General features: G+C 56.1%; 1 protein-coding gene across 1 annotated transcript in view; it reads left to right on the forward strand.

The window, feature by feature from the left end:
- The window catches only part of WWOX (WW domain containing oxidoreductase), a 696,817-nt gene that overhangs the window by 14,416 nt on the left and 659,211 nt on the right, over positions 1 to 23,190 (forward strand). Inside the window, exon 5 of the mRNA XM_056136201.1 lies at positions 22,688 to 22,794. Within this exon, the coding sequence (XP_055992176.1) occupies positions 22,688 to 22,794 (107 nt within the window). The remainder of the gene's footprint in view (positions 1 to 22,687; positions 22,795 to 23,190) is intronic.

A 23,190-nucleotide genomic window follows, 5' to 3' on the forward strand; every position in this document is an offset into this window, starting at 1 on the left:
CTTAACACGCGTCACTGTTGGGCGTGCGTTGATTGCTAATTGCTTGCTTGCTTGCTTCGTGTGGTTCAAGTTAGATTTTGGAAGGGGCACTCCTCCCCCCTCCTCTTCTTTTTTTGTTTTCTGGAAAGGAGTTAATTTACCTCCCGGTATGTATTACTTCTAAGTGCCTATTCTGTCTCAGGATTAAGAGGCAATCATGAGAAAGAGCTCGGCCTGTCACCCGCTTTGCTTCCTAGAAAGCGTCTGACTTAGCTGCCACGTGTCACGTCAGCCGCCCGGCAGGTCTCGGGCCAGCCGCTTGGGTTTCTGCATTTAAGGCGGGGAGCAGCCCGGGAGCTCACAGCTGGCCAGCCGGCCGCAGGCTGGAGTCCCAAGATAACGCTCTCCCGAGTGACACTTTTTTTTTGTCTTTTTTTCTCTTTGGCTTTGCCTCCCTGTGCCCCTTCAGATCCTACGTCATTGATGACCCCCCCTTCAACCCTCCACCCCTCACCCCCACCTCTGCGCTTCCCTCCTGTGAGCCTGGCTCCTGTGCCTGTGAAATCAGTTCAGCTCACAGTCAGGGCAAGTGTCCTGGCTGGGCAGCCCGTGTGTGTGTGTGTGTGTGTGTGTGTGTGTGTGTGTGTGTGTGTGTGTCTGGAGAGGAGGGGTGCAGGGGTGTGGGGGGCGGAGCTGCACTGAACCCCTCCCGGTGGCCGAGCGACTCAGGGCAAGTGACTCCCCTTCTCTGGACGCTCCATCCACCCCTCTTGGCTCGGGGGATCTTTCCGTGTTGCTGGGGTTCGACCCCAGGTGAAAGTCTCGTCAGTGCCTCGAGGAAGGGGGCCAGGGTAGGACAGGGGCTGGGAGGGGCCGGCTGAGGAGTGCTGGGCTGAAGCTGCCTTTGGGTGGGGTATGGGGGTCGGGGCCTGGCCGAGAGAGGGGATTCTGACCTCCCCCGCCCCACACCTCTGCACTGAAGGTGTCTGTCCCCTCATGAACTCGCCACTGCTGGTGTGGTTTGGGGGGTCAGGGATGGGGGATGGTTATTGAGAGACCCCCTGCTCACACCCCCGATGGGGGTCTCACGGGGAGCTGCCCTCACTCGCCTCAGCCCGAGTTTTTTCTGAACAGGTGTAGACCTCCAGGTTAGGGCTCCGGGCGCCGGGGGGAGGTTCCCACACTGCTCCCTCTCTGGGGGGCCCTTCAAGCAGGAGGAAAGCTTCCCCGTGATGCGGAGGAGAAAACGGGGCCTGTCTCGGACCCCCTCCCCCAGCCCCCCATCACACACCAGGTGCAGTTTGGACGGTGGTGCCTGGCAGGTTGTGGTTTTGGGGATCTGCGACTCCCGGCTGCTGCCCCCTGCAGGCACCTCACGGGATCGCCCCTGATGCGTGTGAGCTGGGTGGCGAGGACCCGTGGGTGGGCGGCGACGTGCCACGGACACGCTTTCTGTAGGGATGGCAGAGCTTGGCCCGGTGCAGGCCACGGAGACTCGGACCCTGGGGGCCTCAGGAGCCGCAGCGGGTGGGGTCGGAGGGGCTGGACACGTGACCTTTATTTTCATTCCGAAGGCAAAAAAGTCGACGTTTTTCAAATACAGAAAGGAAATTGGAGCCAGGGCGATAGTACGGCGGGTAGGGCGTTTGCCTTGCACGCAGCCGACCTTGGTTCGATCCCCAGCATCCCATACGGTCCCCTGAGCACCACCAGGAGTGATTCCTGAGTGCAGAGCCAGGAGTCAGCCCTGAGCATCGCCGGGTATGACCCAAAAAAGCCAAAAAAAAAAAAAAAGTCACTTTTTAAAACAAAACTAAAAGGGAGCCCGACTTCGAGAGGCTTTGCCAGGAGTCATTAGTCGGTGCTGGCGGCCCGAGCTCACCTTGTCCCCGGAGGCTTGCAGGGAAGGAGCCATGGGCAGGTGTCGGTGGACACTTTCTGTGGCTGGAGTTCAGCCCCTGGACAGGGATCACGATGAGATCCTGAGCCCTCGGAGAGGCTGGCGGGGAGGAGGACAGGGAGCCCCAGGGCAGCTGGTGTCACACGGGGACGCTTCCGGGAGCCCTGCTGGTCGCGGCCCTCGGAAACCAGACACGCGTTTGCGTTTGCCCCGTGTGGAGCCACTGGGTCCCGCCGCGTCCGGCGGGCTCACTCCCCACTCGGGCCCGCAGCCAGCGCTCTTCTCTCCGTGCAGTGCCATCTTGGAGACGTGCACACGCCTGTTTCTCGTCACAGTCTGTAAACGAGTCCTTTGTTTTTGGAGTGAGCCCAGAAGGACGTGGTAAGAGGGCCTCCTCTCTCCTTTCTTCCCTCCGTTCTCGAGAAGGTGTGCGCACACGTCACCAGATGTCCCCGTGGGTGGAACAAGGTCGCTGCTCTCCCCACTGGCGCGCTGGGAGACGCAGGTCGTGTCTGATTGCGCCTTTGCTTCATTCCCACGGGTGCGTCCTCTTCGCGACCTTCAGCAGAACCTACGGTGGGTCCGTCTGTCCCCTGGAAGAGTGTGCAGGGGGAGGGCGGTCATGTGTGCCCCGTGTCTGTTCCTGTCCCCCGCATCAGCTGCCTCCCCCTCTGACCTCAGGGTGCTGCCCCCCCCCCCCTCGGCCGTATCCAGGTGTCCCCCCCATCTGCCTTTTGCTGGTGGTGCCTGCAGCTTCAGAGAGAGCACCAGAGGCCCGCGGCCCCAAAGTCTGGTCACAGACACGGTGCTTTTGCTGGCCTCTCTGACAGCCGCTGAGCAGGGTTCAAGCTGGAGGCACACCTGGGGCAGGTCCGGGGCAGGGCCGGGCGGGCAGTCCCGTGGGGCCCGTGTGTCCTCTGCTGTCTTTGGGATCTCTCTGTTCCACACACACGTGGCTCACGTCAGCCAATGGTGTGGAGCCAGACTGTCACCCCTTTCCCAATCTCTTCATTCAATTAGGAGGCCGAACCCCCGGTCTTTTAGGAGCAGTTTCTAGGCCCCACATACATGAAGGCGTTCCTCGGAGCTGGGGTTCCCTGGAGACTCTCCCTGGAATCCTGTGCGTCTCTCCGCCGTGGCCGGCGGGAGATGTCGGGAACCTTCAGGCCCCGCAGAGCCAGTGCTGCCGGCTTTAGCCAACCCGCCCCCGGAGCTGCGGGCTGCCTGCTCCCGGGGTCCCCCACGGGGCCACGAGGGGCCCCACACGCCTCTTTCACACGTCCCCAACAACTTCCCCACCCAGCGGCTTTGCTGTGTGCAGGCGTGCGTCGGCACGCGTGCCCGCGCGGGTGTGCGTGTTGCCGGGGAGTGGACAGTGGTGACGAGTCCTGTGGCCTTTCCCAGGCTGGCCGTGGCCTGTCTCTGAGCTGAGCTGTGAGCGGGGCGTCGGGCCAGGCCTGCAGGCGGCTCTACCTAGTCTGTTCCCCGCGACGGCTTCTGTGCTGCTGGCAGGGGCATGGCAGGGCGTTGAGTGTGGGTGTTAGCGGTGACGCCGCCGGGCCTGCCTGCTTCCCTCCGTCTCCGGGGACCCCTCTGCGCCCCCCTCCCGTTCGTGTGTGCCAACCTGTTGTTTTCCTTCCTGGCCGTGTTGGTCCACGTGCGTCGCTGGCTGCTCTCTCTCGTCTCTGTTCCGTTTCAGATTCTGCTTTAATCTCCCCGTACCTCAATGTCTGTCAGTTTGCAGGAGCTTGGCGCTTGCTCCCTTTCTGAGAAAAGGAAGCGCGTCCCTGCTGGAATGTTCTCCTTATGCCGAGTGTTTTTTTTTTTTTTAAGTGATGCTGAGTTTGGCCGCGTCTGTGATGATTTAGGTGATGTGTAATTAACAGTCAGGAGCGTTTCCCCTCGCTCAGAGCCCCAGTTTGGTGTCAGAGCCTCGGTCGTGTTTCGCCTCCGCAGCAGATGTGAGGTGTAGCCGGAGCCGACGTTGGGAGTGTGTTTCTCGTCTCTCTGGGCCGCTGTGTGGCATCGGGGAAGGCGCGACTCTGAAGCGAGAGGGAGTTTCTCCTGCCAGAGGTGGGGAGCTGATGGCAGCCTGGGCGGAGGAGGCCGACTGGGGCCAGGGAAGAGCGTCCCCCCGGGCTGCTGGCCACAGATCACCACGGACTGACCTGTCCCGTGCCGAGGCCTGGCTCGTGTCACAGGCTCCCCACGGCAGGTGCAGAGACGGGGGGCTCCCAGCACGAGACAGTTTCTGAGCCAAGGCAGGGCTTTAGCCTCTGGGCAGCTGACGAGGCAGCCGGCAGTTTCTGTGGCAGCCCCCCATGGTGGCCCCCTAGCACTGGCGGGAGGAGTTGTGGCACCATTGTTGTTCCTGCTACCAGTTCCAGTTCCAGCTGTTTCTGTTTAATAGTAATAATAATAATAATGATGATGATGATAAGGGGCTGGAGCGATAGCACAGTGGGTAGGGCATTTGCCTTGCGTGCGGCCGACCTGGGTTCGATTCCCAGCATCCCGCATGGTCCCCCAAGCACCGCCAGGAGTAATTCCTGAGTGCATGAGCCAGGAGTAACCCCTGAGCATCGCCGGGTGTGACCCAAAAAGAAAAAACTAGAAGGAGAAAGGAGAAGTGCGTGGGGCCAGGGAGTTGGCCCGGCAGGCTGGAGGCTCGCTTGCGTGGGGAGACCCACATTCTGTCCACTCGGTCCCCTGTGCACGGCCAGAGTCCAAGAGAGATGCCCAGGTTGGGCTGCTCGGTGGCACTGCCTTGCCCATGCCGGCGTCCCCAGGAAGTAAGTGTTGCTGCTGAAGTCAGAGTCGGAGGTCTGAGCGCCGTGGCCCTCTGCCTTTTGGTCACGGGCTCTTCCTGCTGGTGTGCGGACGTCCTGTCTCCCACCCACGGACACGGATGGGAATCAGCTTTTTCCTTTCTTTCTGCAACATTTCCAGTAGCTAGAGAATAAGTAACCCCGAAGTCTTTTTGTTTCTGTTTCGTGTTTTGTTTTTTTGGGTCACACTTAATTGTGCTCAGGGTTTGTTCCTGTCTCTGTGCTCGTGGATCACTCCTGGCAGGCTCGGGCACCATATGGCGTGCTGGGGATTGAACCCCGGTTGGACACATGTAAGGCCAGCTCCCTGGCGTGCTGGACTCTCTCTCCGGCCCCTCGATCCAAAGTCTTCCGGAAAATAAGGATTCCACTAAAACTGAGCCCCTGCTCCCCTGCCCATCCCCCGTGTAAATAGGAAGGACGGGCCCGTCTGGTCTGGTCTGTTTTCCCCGGGCTGCTTCTTCAGGAGTCGAACGTGCAAGCAGGAGTTCACTCTGTGACTCTTATGCTCTCCGGAACGGAGCGTGCGCCTCTGTAACTGGAATTTATCTCGCATGCAAATGTGGGCAGAGGATTGTTTTATATGGGCCTGGTAGTGAATGATGGGTAGGTGTGATAACTACGTATAAAATCAGATTAAAGTCCGAGGGGTGCTTTTACGAGGCGGGCTGGAAATGGCACCCGGCGTCCTGACGGCTTTTTCATGTCCGTTTTGATGAATCTGTTTATTACTCCCGTAATGAGCAGTGCACATGGTTGGTTAGCCAAGTTATTGAACTTTATCAACCTTGGCTGAAATTCACCGCGCGTGCCCGACTTGTTGTAACATGTAAGAAATCGCATCTGGGCTAAAAGGTTCCGTAATGATTACGCTTGTAATGGAATCTTTTACAAACCGTGGGATTGTACGGCGTGCCCCTGCTCCCGAGGATTATCCCGATGCCACGGAATGAGGAGTGACACGGAGCCAGAGGGAGCCCTCCCTTCCCGCCAGGCGGCGTGTCTGTCGGCGATAGCCGCCAGCTGACCCCGGAACACGCTGGAACACGCGGGCAGCCGTGGGCACAGACTCTGCCGGGCATAGACACGCCACCCGCGGAGGGGGCGATGGGTGTGCCTAGCCCCAGGCAGGACCGAGGCAGGATGCAGACCCCGAGGGGCGGCGGACAGAGGCTTCCTCTGCCGCTCGCGCGCGCCCGCCCACCCGCGCGTGCGGCCCCTTCGCCAGCCGGCCCCGTTCTGCTGACTGCACAGGGTGCCTTTTAATTATTCTGTCTCCCGTGAAATATTTCTCTTTAATTTTATTAAATTGACTTCTCATATTAGGAACCGTGTTATTGCACTTGCCAGCGGTTGTGTAAAACGTGTCGCTGATTTGTTTTATTTTGTTTCTTAGTTTATAATGCTTCATAAGGGTGAGCGCGGTGGCGGCGTGTGGGGCCGAGAGTGAGGCTGGGGGGGGGGGCTCGCCTCTCCATGGGCCGCCAGGGCTTTGTCAGGCCCTGTCCCTCAGGCGGGGACGGGCCCTGGAGGCCGGAGCCCTGTGGGGTGGGGGGGCTCTTGCCACCCTGCCCCTCTGGCGATAGGACCAGAGGATGGAGACCGTTGGGCAGGTTGCGGAGAGGAGGGAGACCCGTCTGTCCCTGGGGGGTGGGGAGGCGGGCTGTGCCTTTCCCGACAGAGCCTGAACGGAGGCAGCGGGCTGTCAAGGCTGTGCGTGAGCACCGGCCAGCGGCCACTTTGGCTCTGAGAGAGCATCCGACCAGTGTCCGTGCTGACTAGAGATGCAGAGTCCGGCCGTCGGACCAGGACCAGAGCCAGGAGGGGCTCCCGGGAGGACAGGCGTCCCGGGTATGTCGTGTCTGGCCCTCCCCTGCCCCCCACCCCAGTCTCAGGGTTGGGCAGCCCCCGCCCCCTGAGCACTGCAGAGTCGTGCCCCCCACGTGCCTCTTGGTGTCTCTTCGGAGCTGGCCGTAAAGCCGCCGGGTGGGGGGGTGCCCTGGAGGGTGTTTGCGACCCCCACAGACCTGCATGCTCCTCAGAGCCAGCCCCCATGGGGTCCCCTCAGAGATAGGGAGACGGCCAGGAGCAGCGGCCGGCCCGGGCCGGGCCCTCAGCTCCCCTAGGGCACGGCTCAGCCTCACCTGTGTGCCCGCATGGTGTGCCCGGCTCTCTGTCCACAGCTTTTCTTGTCCTTGGGGCCCCAGTTGGACCTGATTGGTGCCTGTGTTGGGCTTGCGTGGACGGTCTCTCCACGCATGCAGGCCACACCAGAGCTCCTGAGCTCTGAGAACTCAAACCGGGACCCTCAGCTGAGCACAGATGCCCGGTGAGTGCCCGCCGGGCCTCCAGCACCAGGCGCCACCCAGCGCCGCCCCAGAGTCAGTCCTCAAGGGCCGTGAGCTCCTGTCACCTGCCCCCAGGAACAGCCGAGGACCAGTGCAGGTGCTGAGCTCGGTGACCGGTCAGACACTGGAACCCGCGTGACATCCACGCCCCACGCAGGGGGCCTGTTGGGGATGTTCACTCAGCAAGTGATGTCTCCGTTTATCTTTTAGAAAAGTGAAGAAAACATTTCTGTCACTTCCTGCTTAAAAATTAGAAGTTCGGGCCCAGAGCAGTAGGACAGCAGGGAGGGCACTTGCCTTGTATGTGGCCGACTTGGGTTTGATCCCTGGCGCCCCACAGGGTCCCCCGGGCAAAAGCCAGGAGGGATTCCTGAGCACAGAGCCAGGAGTAAGCCCTGAGCATCGCCAGGTATGACCCCCAAAATTTTGACTCTTTAAAAAAAAAGTTCCTGGGCCTGGGGGTGGACAGGTGGTGGTGGTGGGGAAATGGGGTGTGGGCAGGGGTCTGCCAAGATCTGTTTACAGAACATGTCTTGCAAGCATCGGGTCGCAGGTTCGATTCCTGGTGCTGCCGCATGATCTCCAGAGCAGAGCGAGATCCCGGCGGCTCTGTTGGCGGGGGTCCCTGGCAGCGTCTCCAGGCGCGTATTAAGCACCAGCAAAAGTGATGCAAGCGCCAGCGAGCACCACAGCCGCAGGAGAAATGCCAGGCCCTTGGATTGTGACAGTGCTGCTCCCACGAGAACATTCTGGAGCCTTAGAACCTCTTCTGGGGCGGGGGGGAGGGTGGAGGGAATAAATGTCCTGCTAGCCAAAACACAAATGTATTTTGTGTGCAGTTCGGGGCTTGGGTGGAGGGCAGGAGTGTCCAGACACACAGAATTAAGAAATCCCAATAGTTACCAGGAAATATAATCATTAGCAGCAGTTAAAGATACAGACTTGCGTTAGAGAATTCCCCTCCCCTTTAGTTTCATAAGAAAAAAAAAAAAGCTTATTGCACTGTATAGAATTTGAAATAGGAATATGCCCAGAGATGTTAGTTTATTTTTGTAGCGATCACTTTCCTGATGGAAATTTAGCCATGTGTAATTAATAAAGTACATATTGATGTCAGAATTACCCTTTGCTAAACAATGGAAATTTCCTAAGTAACTGGCAGGTAAAAGAAAAAAAAATATTCTGTTTCTGACAGCTTGTCATAGCCGAATCTAAAACCTAGAGGCAAAATACATATATTCTGTGTCCTTCCCATATCCACAGCCAGGCTTTCTAAATTCTTCCTTATAAAAATTTAAATTTCTTTTTTTTTTGAGAGAAGAGATGCCCTCCCAACTATTAATTTCTCTCTGTTTTATAACCTCTTAGAAGATTTGATTTTCACAGAAGGTAATCATTGAAACGCTGCATTTGGTCATCCGTAAATGTAATTAATCGAAGAAAACCGGGCTGATTTGGTATTGAAATGAGCCGAACGCCCGGCACCTGACACGCAAGCGTCTTACTCGGGGATGGGCCCCGGTAAATGTTTTGAGAATCCAATTCAGGCTTGGCAGCGGGTCCAGCAGCTCGAGAAAAACAAAACAAAACAAAACAACAAAACAGAAAACGCAGTCTAGCTCCTGCCACCGTGGAAATAGAAATTACTCAGACAAGACGTGACAGCGAGCTAATGTTAGTTTACGGAAAACAAAACCGGGGGCCCCCGTATGCAACAGCATCGGCAGCCCCTCAGCCAAGTGCTGAACTAACGCCGCAGAAGCCTCGAGAAAACGCTGACCTGCGCTCAGACGCCCAGCGCCGGGTACTGTCTGTGCCAGCCGGGGCCGATGCCCTGGCCACCTGACAAGCAGAACACCCCGGAAAGGCCAAGATCAGGGTGGGTGTCGCGGGGAGGTGGGGGGGCACCTGGCTGGCTGTCACCGTTTGGGGGAGCCGCCCTAGGCCGGCCAGGCTTGGACCCGGCAACTACGTGCAGAGTCAGGCTCAGCAGAGGCTCCGGGCTCTGCGTTTCTTTTTTTAATTTTTTAATTTTTTTTTAAATTTTTTCCCCCTTCTTTTCTTCTTTGGGCTGTTCTCGCAGAGACGCTCTCACATTTCCATTTATTCAAACAAGATGGAGTTCTCGGTCCGCGGAAGGAATATTTTTAGCTCGCTAATTTACTTGGAAACTGCCTTATTCAATATTTGATGTTAAATTTGAGCAGAAACACACAGCGTCATATGACATGAGTTCTTACATGAACATTTTGTTGGATTGGAAACAGAATCAACACATTAGTCATCTTAATTCATTTAAGTTGGCTTTCTCCAGAATTCTGGAATCCAAAAACAACACATTTGTCAATTTTACACACAAAGGGAGAGAGGCAGGATGTAGTTTATAGTTAAACGCCCAGCTTTGCGATGAAAAGCCAATAGAGTAAGTTGAATGAAATTCAGGGTGAAACAAACAGTGTAATAAGATTTTGATGCAAATTGAATGCTTAAAAAAAATTTGTTTTATATTTGTTTTAACGAGATTCTCATTATAGACGCTTCCATAAGAGTCTCGTAAAACTGTCTGACATGAAATTTTCTGCGGTTGTGCTGCACGCGAAGGTTGCTGCCGTTGGCCTCTGTGATTCGTGTTTCTCCCATGGAAAAAACTGCTGGTCAAGGTCACCTTTATGCCCTCCCAGGTTTTCACGCCTTTGGCTTCAGGTCAGCTTCACGGTGAATGTTGAAGTGTTGTCTCGCTGGAGTGAGGCCCTGAACGGGCCCTGGCGCTGCCCAAAACCAACCACGGCAACAGAAAAACCAAGTCTGCTGCAGGGCCAAATCCAGCCCCCTGGGCCTGTTGTTTGTTGTAAATAAAGTTTTATTGGCGCTTTGCATATTGTCTGTCTGTGGTCAGCGGCATTGAGTCGTTGTGACAGCAGCACTCGGAGCCCCAAATATTTACTCTCTAGTCCAAAGTGTGTTTGTTCTGTTAATGTAAACTTCTCGTTGAAGGACCTCTGAGAGTGTCAGAGTCGTTGAGAAAACGCAGCTGCCTCTTCTGAGGCATCGGCACGTGGGCGCCGGAGGGTGAACTCTGCAGGAGAGCACTTGCCTTACGAGTGGGCGTCCCTGGGTCCGATCTCTGGGACCACCAAAAGAAAAAGAGGGCCGGAGAGAGGGTCCGGCGGGGAGGGCATTGGCCTTGCACGCCACCAACCGGGGTTCAATTCCCAGCGACCCATGTGGTCTCCCCGGGGACTGCCAGGGGCGATCCCTGAGTCCAGAGCCAGAAAACAGAAAAAGGAAAACAAGGAGGACTGGTACCCCCTCCCCCCCTTAAGGAGGGCACCTAAAAGTATGCGTTCTGCTTCTGTGCCAGGAAACGCAAGACTGACCCTTTTAATGCTCAAGTAAGCAACCAGCTTATCTCACATTCCTGTTAGATGAGATGAGTTTTTCTCTTTTTTCTTAATGTGACCATGCATTTTTACTGGGGATAAAAATAACAAAACAGAACAAAAAAATCCCAGAAGCCACTCTGGGGGCTGGAGAGTTTGGGCATGTGCTTTGCACAGAGCGGGCCCCGTTTTGTACCCTGGCATCTCAGTCCCTCGAGCACTGCTGGGAGTGACCCCTGAGGTCACGGCCAGGAGTAACCCCAGAACACTGCCGGGCATGGCCCCCGACTCGAAACAACCACAACACAACTTTGGAGCCCGGTGTATACATGAGACAGGTTTTCCTCAGACACGTAACTGACTTGGCAGACACAACCCAGGTGAAGTCGCCCCAGTCTAAGGCCCGGATGAGATGACCCCGGTCTACAACCCCGGTGAGGTCACCTCAGTCCAGAGCATTTCTTTGTAGATTGAAGTGAGGCCACCCAGTGAGGTCACCCGGTGTCCGAGCGTTTCTTTCTCCTCGGTTGCCTTCCGCCTGCCTCTCTCTCCCAGGCAGTTGCTTCTCACCCCGTTTTGTGCCAGGGGTTTTTGTTTTTGCCATTTATGTGAGCAGTTCTGTTTTTTGTTTGGAGGCTGACTCCTGGCTCTGTGCTCAGGGCTGACTCCCGGCTCTGTGCTCAGGGTTGACTCCTGGCTCTGTGCTCAGGGCTGATTCCAGGCTCTGTGCTCAGGGCTGACTCCTGGCTCTGTGCTCAGGGCTCACACACAGCTGGCAGTGCTGGGGACTCTGTGTTTTTCGAGAGGTCGAGCCGGGTCAGCCCCATACCCAGCAGACGCGCCACCTGCTCTACCGTTTTACCATTTCTCTGGCTGCTTTTTTTTCCTTTCTGGTTTTGGAGCCACACTCGGAGGTGCTCAGGGCTTACTCCTGGCTCTGTGCTCAAGGATCACTCCTGGTGGGCTCTGGGGACTGTATAAGGTCCTGGGGACGATGTGGGGTGCTGGGATTGAATCCGGGTCAGCCACATGCCAGGCCAGCACCCTGCCTACTGCACGGTCCCTCCAGCCGCAGTGCGCGTTCTAAAATAGCCCTTGAACTCCTTGCCGGAAGCATCCGGCAGGTCCTGCCTTCTCTTTCGTCTCTGGTCCGGATCTCGTAGGATTCCCAGGGCACGCTCGGGTGAGACAGCCCGGGGTGCGGGTGAGAGCCAGGCGGTATGCCCTCGAGCGGGCCCAGTAACGTCTCCATTGTGAGACTTCTTTGTTACTGTGTTTGGCATATCGAATACTCTTGGTAGCTTGCCAGGCTCTCCAAGAGGGGCGGAGGAATCGAACCCAGCTCGGCCGGGCTGGCTGCGTGCAAGGCAAATGCCCTGCCGCTGTGCTATCACTCCAGGCGGTATGAATACACTGGTATATTGAGAGTTCATTAATGCAGGAGCTCCACATGGTTATCTCATCTTACCACCCAGGGTTTTGGGAGAGGAGGTCTTTATTTATTTAAGTTTCAATTTTATTATTGAATCGCTGTGAGGTAGAGCATTACAAAATTGCTCAGGATTGCTTTTCAGTCATACAGTGCTCCAACTCCCATCCCTCCACCAGCGTGATTTCCCAGCACCGGTGTCCCCAGGTCCCCTCCCACCCCTTCAAGCCCCCCCCCCCGCCCCAATCCCAGCCCTGGAGGCTTCTCCTCCCCCGCCCCATCCCCTCGCCTCGCAGGCTCTGTCTCCCCCTTGCCGCACCACCAGCTCCCAGGTGTACTCTTGGTGTCTCTCTTCCTCTGCGGACACCAGTCCTGTTGGATTAGGCTGCTGTCCCCCGCCTCCCAAACTACCTTAAGCTCCATCACCTCCTTCAGGGCCCCGTCTGCAAGGACAGTCACAGCAGCAGGGCTCATGGCTCGGTCACGGTCACGGTCCTGGTCCTCCCGTTGATCATCGATTTGCTCGAGCGGGCCCAGTAACGTCTCCATTGTGAGACCTTGTTGTTACTGTGTTTGGCATATCGAATACGTCACGGGGAGCTTGCCAGGCTCTGCCGTGCGGGCGAGATACTCTCGGTAGCTTGCCGGGCTCTCTGAGAGGGGCGGAGGAATTGAACTTGGGTTGGCCAGGTCAACCACGTGCAAGGCAAACGCCCTACTGCTGTGCTATGGCTCCTCTACTTTTTTTAAAAAAATATTTATTTATTTTGCTTTTTGGGCCACACCCAGTGATGCTCAGGGGTTAGTTACTCCTGGTTCATGCACTCAGGAATTACTCCTGGCGCTCGGGGGACCATGTGGGATGCTGGGAATCGAAGCCTGGTCGGCCGCGTGTAAGGAAAAAACCCTACCCGCCGTGCTATCGCTCCAGCCCCCACAGGGGCCACCTTTAAAAGGGCGTCAAGGGCAGCCTGGAATTTCAGCCTCGCCTCCTCCTGTCCTCTCCTCCGGGCAGGGATGCCGGGCTTGGGTGCCTCTCTGTCCCTGGCGCTGTGCAGAAGCCTGCGGTGTTGGCATGCTCATCCGTTTAACCACAGTCTAGTCCCGAAGGGCCTGCCCTGTGCCGTCCTGGGGATGCAGTGCACTCCCCATGCTCTGTGCCCCAGACGGTGCGGCGCTGGGCGCAGCTCGGGGGCAGGGGTGAGCACAGGGGCTCTGGGCCCTGACTCTACCCTCGTGGCCGCCTCGTCTCCTGGTGCTCCTCGCTCGGGCTCGCAGCTGGCGGGCTGGCGGCCGTCCGGGAGCGTGGCGGGGTCTGGAGGCGGCAGTTCTCCAGGGGCGCACGCTGGAAGGACCCGTGACTTGTTGGTGGGCTGCTCATGATAACCCTCGTGGGGTTTATTCTGGGGTGGGGGTGGGGAGGCAGCCCCCGACTCCGCGTCTCGTGGCCTCGTGATCGTGTGTCCTCGCGAGTAGCATCTGTCTTCAGTGTTCCACAATTATAGATTAATAATAATAATTACAACCCACTAGAAAGTACGGGTGTTGTAAGCCCCAGCTCCGTTGGGCATCTTAATAAAAATGATAATTAAAACCATCATTTACAGTAAATGGGGACACAGCCTGGCCAGGTCCACAAGGAGGACCTGGAAACGGTCCAGCGGGAGGGGGCAGCGGTGGCCAGGCCAGGGTGGTGGCGGGTCACCTCTCTAGGCCTTCGTCCCCACCTGCTCCTCTTGGGGCCCCAGGCACGCCCCCCCCCCCCCCCCCCCGCTGCACTGCCAGCCAGCCTTCTGGGGGCGCTCACCTGCCCCTCACTTCCTGCCCAATGGACGGAGGGTCCTGCTGGAGGTGGGGCTTGTGCCCTGTGACCCGGTGCCCACCACCCTCTGTCCCTCTGCTCCATCTTCTGTGATTCCCTGGCCGTTCTCCAGGCGCCTCAGTCCTGGACTTTAGTTTTTCCCATCACGCATCTGGTTTCTTCCTGGGGCTGGGCAGGGAGCTTCCCTCGTCAGTCTGTCTCTCCTTTGGCTGCAGTGTCGTTCTCCACCACGCAGGGACGTTAGGGACACATCGGGGCGGTGGCCAGGGGACCTGGTGCCATCCCTGCATCCCTGCAGCCCCCAGATGCGTTCCAAGCATTTTTTCTCCACAAAGCCCCACGCCTCCCTGCCCGGTCTCCCGAGCCTTAGGACGGGAGTGTTCCCACAGGGCGTCCCAGGGAGAGGCTCGGGCCACCGTCCACAAGGACCATCGCAGACTCACCCCAGAAAATGCACAGCTGGACCCCGGAGTGTAGGGTCTGAGCAGGAGCTTGTAGCAGCCCGCATGGGACCACAGGCAGGGAGGGGCTAGGCCCACCTCCAGCAATGGCCAGGGAGCGGTCATGGTAGATGCAACTTTGATTTTTTTCTTTTTATTGATCTAGATGATTTATTGTCACTTTTCCATATGGATTATGAGCATTCTTACATTATATCTTTGTTTTCTTTTAACATCTCTAATTTTATTCCCTTGTACTTTTTTTTCTTTTAATTTTTATTAGTGAAACACCACGAGGTACAGTCATAGACTTACAAGTTTTTGTGCTTGGGTTTCAATTATACAATGATCAAAAACCCATCCCTCCACCAGTGCCCATTTCCCACCACCCCGGATCCCAGTATCTCTCCTATCCCCCCAATCCCCCCCATCCCCCCCCCCCCGCAAGAAAGAATACACATTCTTCTCCAGTGCAATTTTGATTTTTAAAATTTTATTTTATTTTTTTTTGCTTTTTGGGTCACACCCAGCAATGCACAGGGGTTACTCCCGGCCCTGCGCTCAGGAATTACCCCTGGCGGTGCTCAGGGGACCATATGGGATGCTGGGAATCGAACCCGGGTTGGCCGCGTGCAAGGCAAACACCCTACCCGCTGTGCTATTGCTCCAGCCCCTGATTTTTTTCATTTTTTAAAAAAGATTTTATTATTGAATCACTGCGAGATACACCCTGACAAAGCTGTCCACACTCAAGTTTCAGCCCCGCAGAGTTCCAACACCCATCCCTCTACCAGCGGACGTTTCCCAGTACCAGAGTCCCTAGGTTCCCTCCCATCACCCCCACGCCCCTACCCCCCGCCTGCCTCTAGCAGGTACTTCTCTCTCTCTCTCTCTCTCTCTCTCTCTCTCTCTCTCTCTCTCTCACACACACACACACACACACACACACCCTCCTTCTCCCCTTTTCAGATGCATTTATTAAAAGTGAGAGTTCTACCTGCAGAGATCCTATCTTTTCCAGTTTTTTTTAAATTTTTAAATCAAAATTTTTTCATTTTCATTTTCATTTCATCATCCTGTTATTCGTCGATTGCCTCGAGCAGGCCCCAGTAACGTCTCTTTCATCCTAGTCCTGAGATTATATTCAAGGCTATTTTAGTTTTTTAGTTTTGTTTTTTTTTGGGGGGGCCACACCCAGCTGTGCTCAGGGCTGCCTCCTGGTTCTGCACTCCCGGGTCACTCCTGGTGGTGCTCAGAGGATCCATCTCGGGTGCCAGGGATCAAACCCACGTTGACCACACGCAAGGCAAGTGCTCCTGCTCTCTTTTTTTTCTTTTTTAAATTTTTGGGCCACACCTGCCTGGCGGTGCTCAGCGCCCTGGGGTGCTGGGGCTGGAACCCGGATCGGCTGGATGCGAGGCAGATGCCCTTCCTGTTGGACGATCTCTCCAGCCCCTCTCCAGCTCCTTTTCAGTTTTCTTTTAGAAAATGCCAGAAGCCCACCCTGGCACTGCCCTGACGGCCAGTCCACACCCCGCAGCTGCCATCAGCCCAATTCTACCGCTCCCCAGCTCATCTCTGCAGAGACAGCAAGCCTGCAGGAATGCCAGGTACACCGGTTTCCAGGCTGAGAACTCTGGGTTCTTCTTGGAGTGGGGGTGGGCTGCCTCCCCCCACCCCCCTGGACTTCAGAAACCCCGGCAGCCACACCCACACTTCAGCACAGTTCTACAGATCCTGGTGCTTCTGGGGTATTCAGTGGCGTACGTGACCACATGATTCCTCCAAATCCCATCACGCTGACTTAACGAGTAGGAGCCAGGTAAACTCTCTAAACAAGAACAGTAACACGGAAGGCCCAGCTAGCCACAAAAGAGCTCAGTAAACCCTCAGACAAAGCTTTATTGACCCCAGGAGACATAACGTGGGTGAGATAAGGCATAACAGTCCCACAGATTTTATTTTGCTGTAGTGTTTTTTGGGCTGGAGCGATAGCACAGCGGGTAGGGCGTTTGCTTTGCACACGGCCGGTTGGCCGACCCGAGTTCAATTCCTCCGCCCCTCTCGGAGAGCCCGGCAAGCTACCGAGAGTATCTCACCTGCATGGCAGAGCCTGACAAGGTACGCGTGACGTATTCGATATACCAAACCCAGTAACAATAAGTCTCGCAATGTTACTGGGCCCGCTCAAGGAAAATCGATGAACAACAGGAAGACAGTGCTGCATTGCTATTTTTTTTGGTAATTCCATCAGCCATTTAATTGTAACAAGCAACAGGAAATTAATTTGTGCCTGCTGAGGGGGCAGGTATGGGGGGCAGTCGGGAAGATGGGGACATGGGAGCAGGAAGGTCGCTCTGGGTTTGGGATTTGGTGTGGCCACATTGGAGACCTTAGCAACTGTATTGTAAGCAACACTGCACACCGTGGCGGCTGAATAAAGTGAAAATGCTGGATCGCGCTTCGTTTCAGGAGGGGAGCTGGGACGAAGGCAGGCCGAGTGCAAACCAACCCAGACTGGTTGAAGGGCCTGATTTACCCTGTGGGTTACCTCTGTGTGGAATCAGCAAAACTAGTGGAAAATAGCATATATTCCATATTTTTGGTGTATCTTCCCTTTCATAAGTATAGTTTTGTTTGGGGGCTACACCAGGCTATGGTCAGGGGTTGCACCTGGCTGTACACTCAGGGATCACTCCTCGGCGGTGCTTGGGGGAGCTCTGTGGGATGCCGGGGATTGAACCCGGGTCGGCCGCATGCAAGGCGAGCACCCCAGGGCTCTGCAAAGGCCCCGGCCAGAGAGACAGTCGAGAGGGCTGAGTTCCAGTTTTGCACGCAGAGAGCCTGAGCTCGGGTTCCAGCACCGCTGGTCTCCCGAGCACTGGCGGGAGTAGCCTGAGACCCCAAACCAACAAAGACAGAACAGACACCCACCCGCCCCCATCCCTCCAACCCCAAAACACAGCTCAAGGCAACGAGCTTGTCGACCTCCACGGCCCCAGAATTTTCCAGTGGGCTCCCCCATACCCGGGGCTGCCCGTGCGTTGGCACTGCCCGAGTTTATTGGCTCTAAATATCCTCCTGCCACCTCCGTGCGCTTAAGCTGTTCAATTTAAACATTGTCATAAAGTTAATTTTTTATAAGATGTAGCAGGTTATTAAATCTAGTAAACCATTGCCTTCATTATTTTGCACAAACTTTGGCACTGTGCAGAATTGGCGGAGGGCCCCCCACCCCCACACACCCCTGCATTTAGCTAATTAAACTGGCCATCGGCTGCGGCCGGGAGTGGGTGAGAGACGCTATTCCCGGGGGCTGTTCCTGGACCTGAGCGGGAGGTAACATTAATGCACTTTTTTTTTTTTAAAGATATAAAACTCTTCCCCCCTAGAGATGCGGTTTGCTCTAGGAGGGTCATTGTCCTTCCTGTTCAGCCATCGTCCCTGGAGGCGCCCCTGCTCGGGGGCTGCTGCCGAGACGTTGGTGATGCCCGGAAGTACGGAGCAGGCCTGCTTCAGCTCAGGGTGCAGTCCCGGTGGACACCGCGGCAGGTGTACTGCCGTAGCTGCTGCCCTTGTGCTCCACGAATCCGACCTGGCCCCCGAAGTCCTCCACCCGGTGACATCGCGTGACCCCACACCGGGTTCTCCCTGTGTCATTCAGAGCAGCCGCAGAGTGGCACATCTGCGGGGTTCTAGTTTTTTATTTTTATTTTTTTTTGCTTTTTGGGTCACAACCAGAGATGCACAGGAGTTACTCCTGGTTCATGCACTCAGGAATTACTCCTGGCGGTGCTCAGGGGACCAGACGGGATGCTGGGAATCGAACCTGGGTCGGCTGCGTGCAAGGCAAACACCCTACCCGCTGTGCTATTGCTCCAGCCCCGGGGTTCAAGTTTTTACGCAGAAGGAACCTGTGAGTGCTGGTTGGCCTTGTTGGAAGCTCCGTGGATCATTTAATGGTTATCCAGAATCCGTTAAGAGCCGCTCACGCCGCCCGCAGGGGTGGGCCCCGGGGGAGGAGGACGGCGAGAAAGGCCGAGGCTCAGGCAGGACGGGCAGCCTGGCTGCCCACCGCTCTGTGTTCCCGCCCCCTCCAGCCCCTGACACGCGCTGCCCAGCCGGGGCTGGCACCGTGCCCCCCACCCCCCAGCCCACCCCCCACACCTCTGTTGCTTTTCCTTTCGGTCCCCTCTGATGAAAATGTGATGCCGATTGCCGGCGATTGCTCGGGTCTGAGATGTTGCCGGTTCTCCTCCAGCACTGGCGGGCGGGCGGGTGTGCGTGCGGAGTCGGGGAGTTGCGAGTCGTTCTTGGCCACTTCCTGTTGCCTCCATATGGCTGTCAGCGTTCCATTAGCCTGATTGATGGAGCCCATCCGTCAGCAGGATTTCGTCCGAGGCCCGCGCCCGCGGAGCCTGGGAACAGCTGGCCCGCAAGCCTGCTGCCACCCCCCGCCCGCTTCTCCCCACCCCAGGACGATCCAGGTGCCCTTCGCTCGCTGGTGACCCGGGCTGTGTTAGCGACACCCTGTTTCAGAGTGAGCCCATTTCAGAGGTGCGTCGCCTCGTGGTTCAGAGATGGAGCCTCAGCCGCAAAAGACACTACCTGCTCTGGGAGACCGAACGGATTTGGGTGCGGTTTCCCGTTTGAAATCCTTTATGTTTTGCTTCTTTCTTTCTTTCTTTCTTTCTTTCTTTCTTTCTTTCTTTCTTTCTTTCTTTCTTCCTTCCTTCCTTCCTTCCTTCCTTCTCTCTTTTTTTTATTGAATCACCGTGAGATGCAGTTACAAAGCTTTCGTGATTGAGTTTCAGTCATACAACGATTGAACACCCATCACCCTGCACCAGTGCACATTCTCCACCACCAGTAGTCCCCAGTATCCCTCCCACACAACCCCCCACCCCCACCCCACCTCTCCCCCTGTGTCTGTGGCAGACAACTTCCTTCTTGCTCTCTCTCTGTGTTTGGGCATTCTGATATGCAACACAGATACCGAGAGGCCATCATATTTGGTCCTTGATTTACTTTCAGCGCAAAATGGGAGACTTGTTTATTTGAATCTGTGGTGCTCGGTCTTGTCCTCTGAAACACAGTTTTGCTTTCTTTGATTTTATGTTTTTATTGATTTGATCATTTTGGTTTTTGCATCACACTCCGGGCTGACTCCTGGCTCTGTGCTCAGGCATCACTCCTGGTGGGCCTTCCAGTGGCCCACGGGGGGGGAGGATGGGGAGGGCTGGGGATTGAACCCGGGGCAGCCGCGGGCGGGGCAGATCCCTGCCCCTGCTGCACTGCCACTGCGGCTAGAGGAGGCCTCGATTCTTAGCTCATGGCCAGTGGATATCCCGTGCTAGCCTGGACTAAAGAAATTCACCGATAACCCGATAGACTCGGGTTATCCCAGCTTGGAGTCCGAGAGTGTTCTCGACCCAGCGGTCCGGTGGAGGGGAGGAACTTGTAGCTCATCCTTAGTCCTGGTCTGCCAGCTCTGGGGTCGCTGTGGAAAGCGCGCGTAGGGGAGGGGGTTCCTTTCCAGCGAGGAGCAGACTTACCTGGCAGGTGGGCGCGTGGAAGGGGAACGGCCCCACAGTGCTGCGGGGGGAAGCAAAAGGGCCTGTGACACGGGTTCGCCGGCTGCGGTGACGGGACGTCCTCAAGGCGCGCTCCCCACTCACCGCCCGCATAAAAAGGCGACCCCGTCTCTATTTCATTCCGGTCTCGCCGTCGGAAGCCCCTTAAATCAAAGTTGGACACCACCCCCGGTTTTCCTTTCAGATCCGCAGCGCGATGATTTGCTGTTTGTTTACGGTGCAGAAGGATAACGGCGTTTCCGAGGGACGGCCGGCAGCGCCCGGGGTCCCATCGCTTATAAATAGCTCGAGCTGGGATCGGCACCAGAGTGGCAAAGCCCTGAGTCTGGGTTTTGCAGTGCTGTGCTGGCTCCTCGGGCCGCGGCTCGTATAAATAGGCCGGCCGCCCCCGTGGAGTGCCACGGGCGGGAGTGATCTGAGTCGCGTCTCGGGCAGGTGGCCGCGTGCGCTGGGGGCCGTGGCCCTGGGTTTGCCCGGTTCCACGGCCGCCCTCTGGAGTGGACAGGTCACCCGCTGGAGGCTCGGCTGACCAGGCGCAGGGTGTCCGCAGGGCCTTCTGCTCCTGTTGCTCTGGGGCCACGCTCTGCCCAGGGGTCAGTCCTGCTGGGTGCAGGAGGGTATTGGCCACATGCACAGCAAGAACCTTGGGTCACTGGACAAAGTCCCCGGTCCCTGTCTGGGCAGTGTGGCGCCGTGGCTGGGGCTCAGGCCTGGTGTGAGGCCACGTGTGTGTCTCCCTCCCTAGTTTAGCCGGTCAGCGAGGCCCATGGCTTCCAGTGGCTTCCTGTGGCTTCTGGGCCCCGTCCCCACAGCTGGGGTGGTCGTGACAACAGTTTTATTTATTTATTTATTTTTTGCTTTTTGGGTCACACCCGGCAATGCACAGGGGTTTCTCCTGGCTCTGTGCTCAGGAATTACTCCTAGCGGTGCTCAGGGGACCCCATGGGATGCTGGGAGTCGAACCCGGGTTCGCCGCGTGCAAGGCAAACGCCCTACCCGCTGTGCTATTGCTCCAGCCCCGACAACAGTTTTATTTTATTTTATTATTATTTTTTAATGTAGGAGTACTGCTATTTATGCAGCCACTGATTAGCTGATTGAATTGGGCATGAACTCCACTTATTTTCTTTTTTAACTTTTTAATTGACCCACTGTGAGACAGACCCTTACAAAGCTGTTCATGTTTGGATGTCAGTCATACAGTGCTCCAACTCCCGTCCCTCCACCAGGGCACATTTCCCAGCACCAGAGTCACCAGGTTCCCGCCCATCACCCTCACCCGGACTGCTTCTGTGGCAGGCCCTTTCTCTCTCTGTCTCTGTCTCTCTCTCTCTCTCCCCCTCCCTCCTTCTCTCCACCCCCCCCCCCTTGTGGATATTGTGGTTTGCAATATTGATACCTAAAAATATCCGTTACCTACTTTTTTTTTTCTTTTTGGGTCACACCCGGCGATGCACAGGGGTTACTCCTGGCTCTGCACTCAGGAATTACTCCTGGCGGTGCTCATATGGGATGCTGGGGATCAAACCCGGGTTGGCCGCGTGCAAGGCAAATAAATGCTACCTGCCCTGCTGTCGCTCCAGCCCCCCCTTCCCTACTTTTCACCCTCAGATCTGTGACAACAGTTTTAGCTGCTTTGCAGTGGGTGTGCTGTAATACACCATCGGATCTAAGTTACAGTTCCGTGACGGTGACTGGTGGCCAATGGCTTAGACACGAGCCAGAGGATTGTCTCCTTTTTCTGTTCTGGGGACTATCTGGGTGGCATTGGTGGCGTGATTTCCTACAAGGTTGGCTAGATTATGGGAGTCACGGGGGGCTAGAATTTTTCAGTATGGGAGATTTTTAAGCAGGATTGACTTTCTTTAAATAGAATCCAGTATACAGCGCAGTCCCATTTTCCTCTCTTCTTGGGGCAGTTTCCAGTATGCTGTATTTTTTGGAATATTTTCATTTCCCTGCTCTAAATTTAAGTTGTTTGCCACAGAGTCTTGTTCTGGGGGTCTCTAGGGAGGGTCTTTGTTCAGACTTGATGTCAGTCACTGGGGGCCCCACTGCGAATTGGGCCTGCAGGTCATCCTCCCTCTGTGGTGTCTCTCGTCATCTCTGTCCCTCTGTGCCCTAGTCTCTGAGTCTCTCTGTGTCTCTGACCTGTCTCTGTGTCTCTGTCTGTCTGTCTGTGTCTCTTGCAGTCCTGCCAGCCCTTTATTGGTTGCATTCGTCTTTGGTCTTTGTGTTTGCTATTCAGCATATTCAGTTATTTCCAGTTTATCAGTGATGCTGTTCAAGTTTCCTGTGTCCGTCCTATTTTATTTCATGTCACATAGATGTTAAAATCACAGGGGTCTGTGGAAATCTCCTACTGCAGTTGTGAACTTGTGTATTTTCCCTCTTAAGTCTGTCAGTTTTGGTCATGTGTTAGGTGCATAAGCGTCGTTCCTGGTGGGTCGAGATTTTTATTACATGAAGTAATCAGCATTTTTCTAAATGGTTCCCATAGTTTGTGTTAATTCGGCAGATTTCTTTCTATTTGATTGCAGTTTTTGCATTTAGGTAAATGGCTGGTTTTTGTTTTTATATTTAAAAGTGCATCCTATCTAGATAAATGTCTTTTGATTAGTTTACACCTTGCGGTGATCACAGGTATCTTTTGGGTTAAACAGCCCTTCTTCTGGCTCTTGGCGTGTTTCCTGTTCCCTCTCCACTTTTTCCTCGCCTTCGGTTTTCACTGTTCTGTCTCCCCTTTCCGTTAGCTTGTTAAATTGAATTACGATGGTCGCGATCACAGCTTCCTATGCTCGCCGTCACTTCGCACTCCATCACTGCCTGCGCAGAGCCCGGCTCTTGGCGCGGCTTATTTTATTTTTTCCTTGGGACACCTGAACCCCAGTCACTCTCCCGGCTGTCACTGCGCCCGTCACCCCGGGACGCGCGGACTTCCCGCTCTCACCCTCTTCTCCTCCGCAGGCTTCGAGACCGCCAAGTCCTTCGCCCTCCACGGCGCGCACGTGATCCTGGCCTGCAGGAACCCGGCGAGAGGCAGCGAGGCCGTGGCCCGCATCCTGGGAGAGTGGGTGAGTGTCACGCCTCTGCGGGTCGCTGTGTGTGTCTGGGCTCTCTGGGCCGGACGCCCGAAGCCGTCTCTCCTCCAGCCCCTTCGTAGAAACGCCGTCGGCATCACGGGAGCGTTTCACTTCCCGCCTTTTGGGTTTCGATGGGCTGGCTGGAGCCCTCGTGTCGGGCTCTGTCCATGTGGCCATGGGCGTCGCTCTGTGAGTGTGAATGTCCCGTTGGTCCCGTGCGGGAGGGGGTTGGGGGGGGGTCTGGGACTCAGGTGTGGCGTCTCCGCCTGGAGAAGGCCAAGCTCAGCATCGGGTCGTTGGGGATGCGACCTGAGGTAGACCGTGTTTGCAGGGAGCGTTGGAGGAGGGGGGTCCGGGAGGCCCCTCCAGAGCCGCCTTAGCCCAGAG

This window comes from Sorex fumeus, unplaced genomic scaffold (assembly GCF_029834395.1).
Source record: "Sorex fumeus unplaced genomic scaffold, SorFum_2.1 ptg000122l, whole genome shotgun sequence".
Taxonomy (NCBI): Eukaryota; Metazoa; Chordata; class Mammalia; order Eulipotyphla; family Soricidae; genus Sorex; species Sorex fumeus.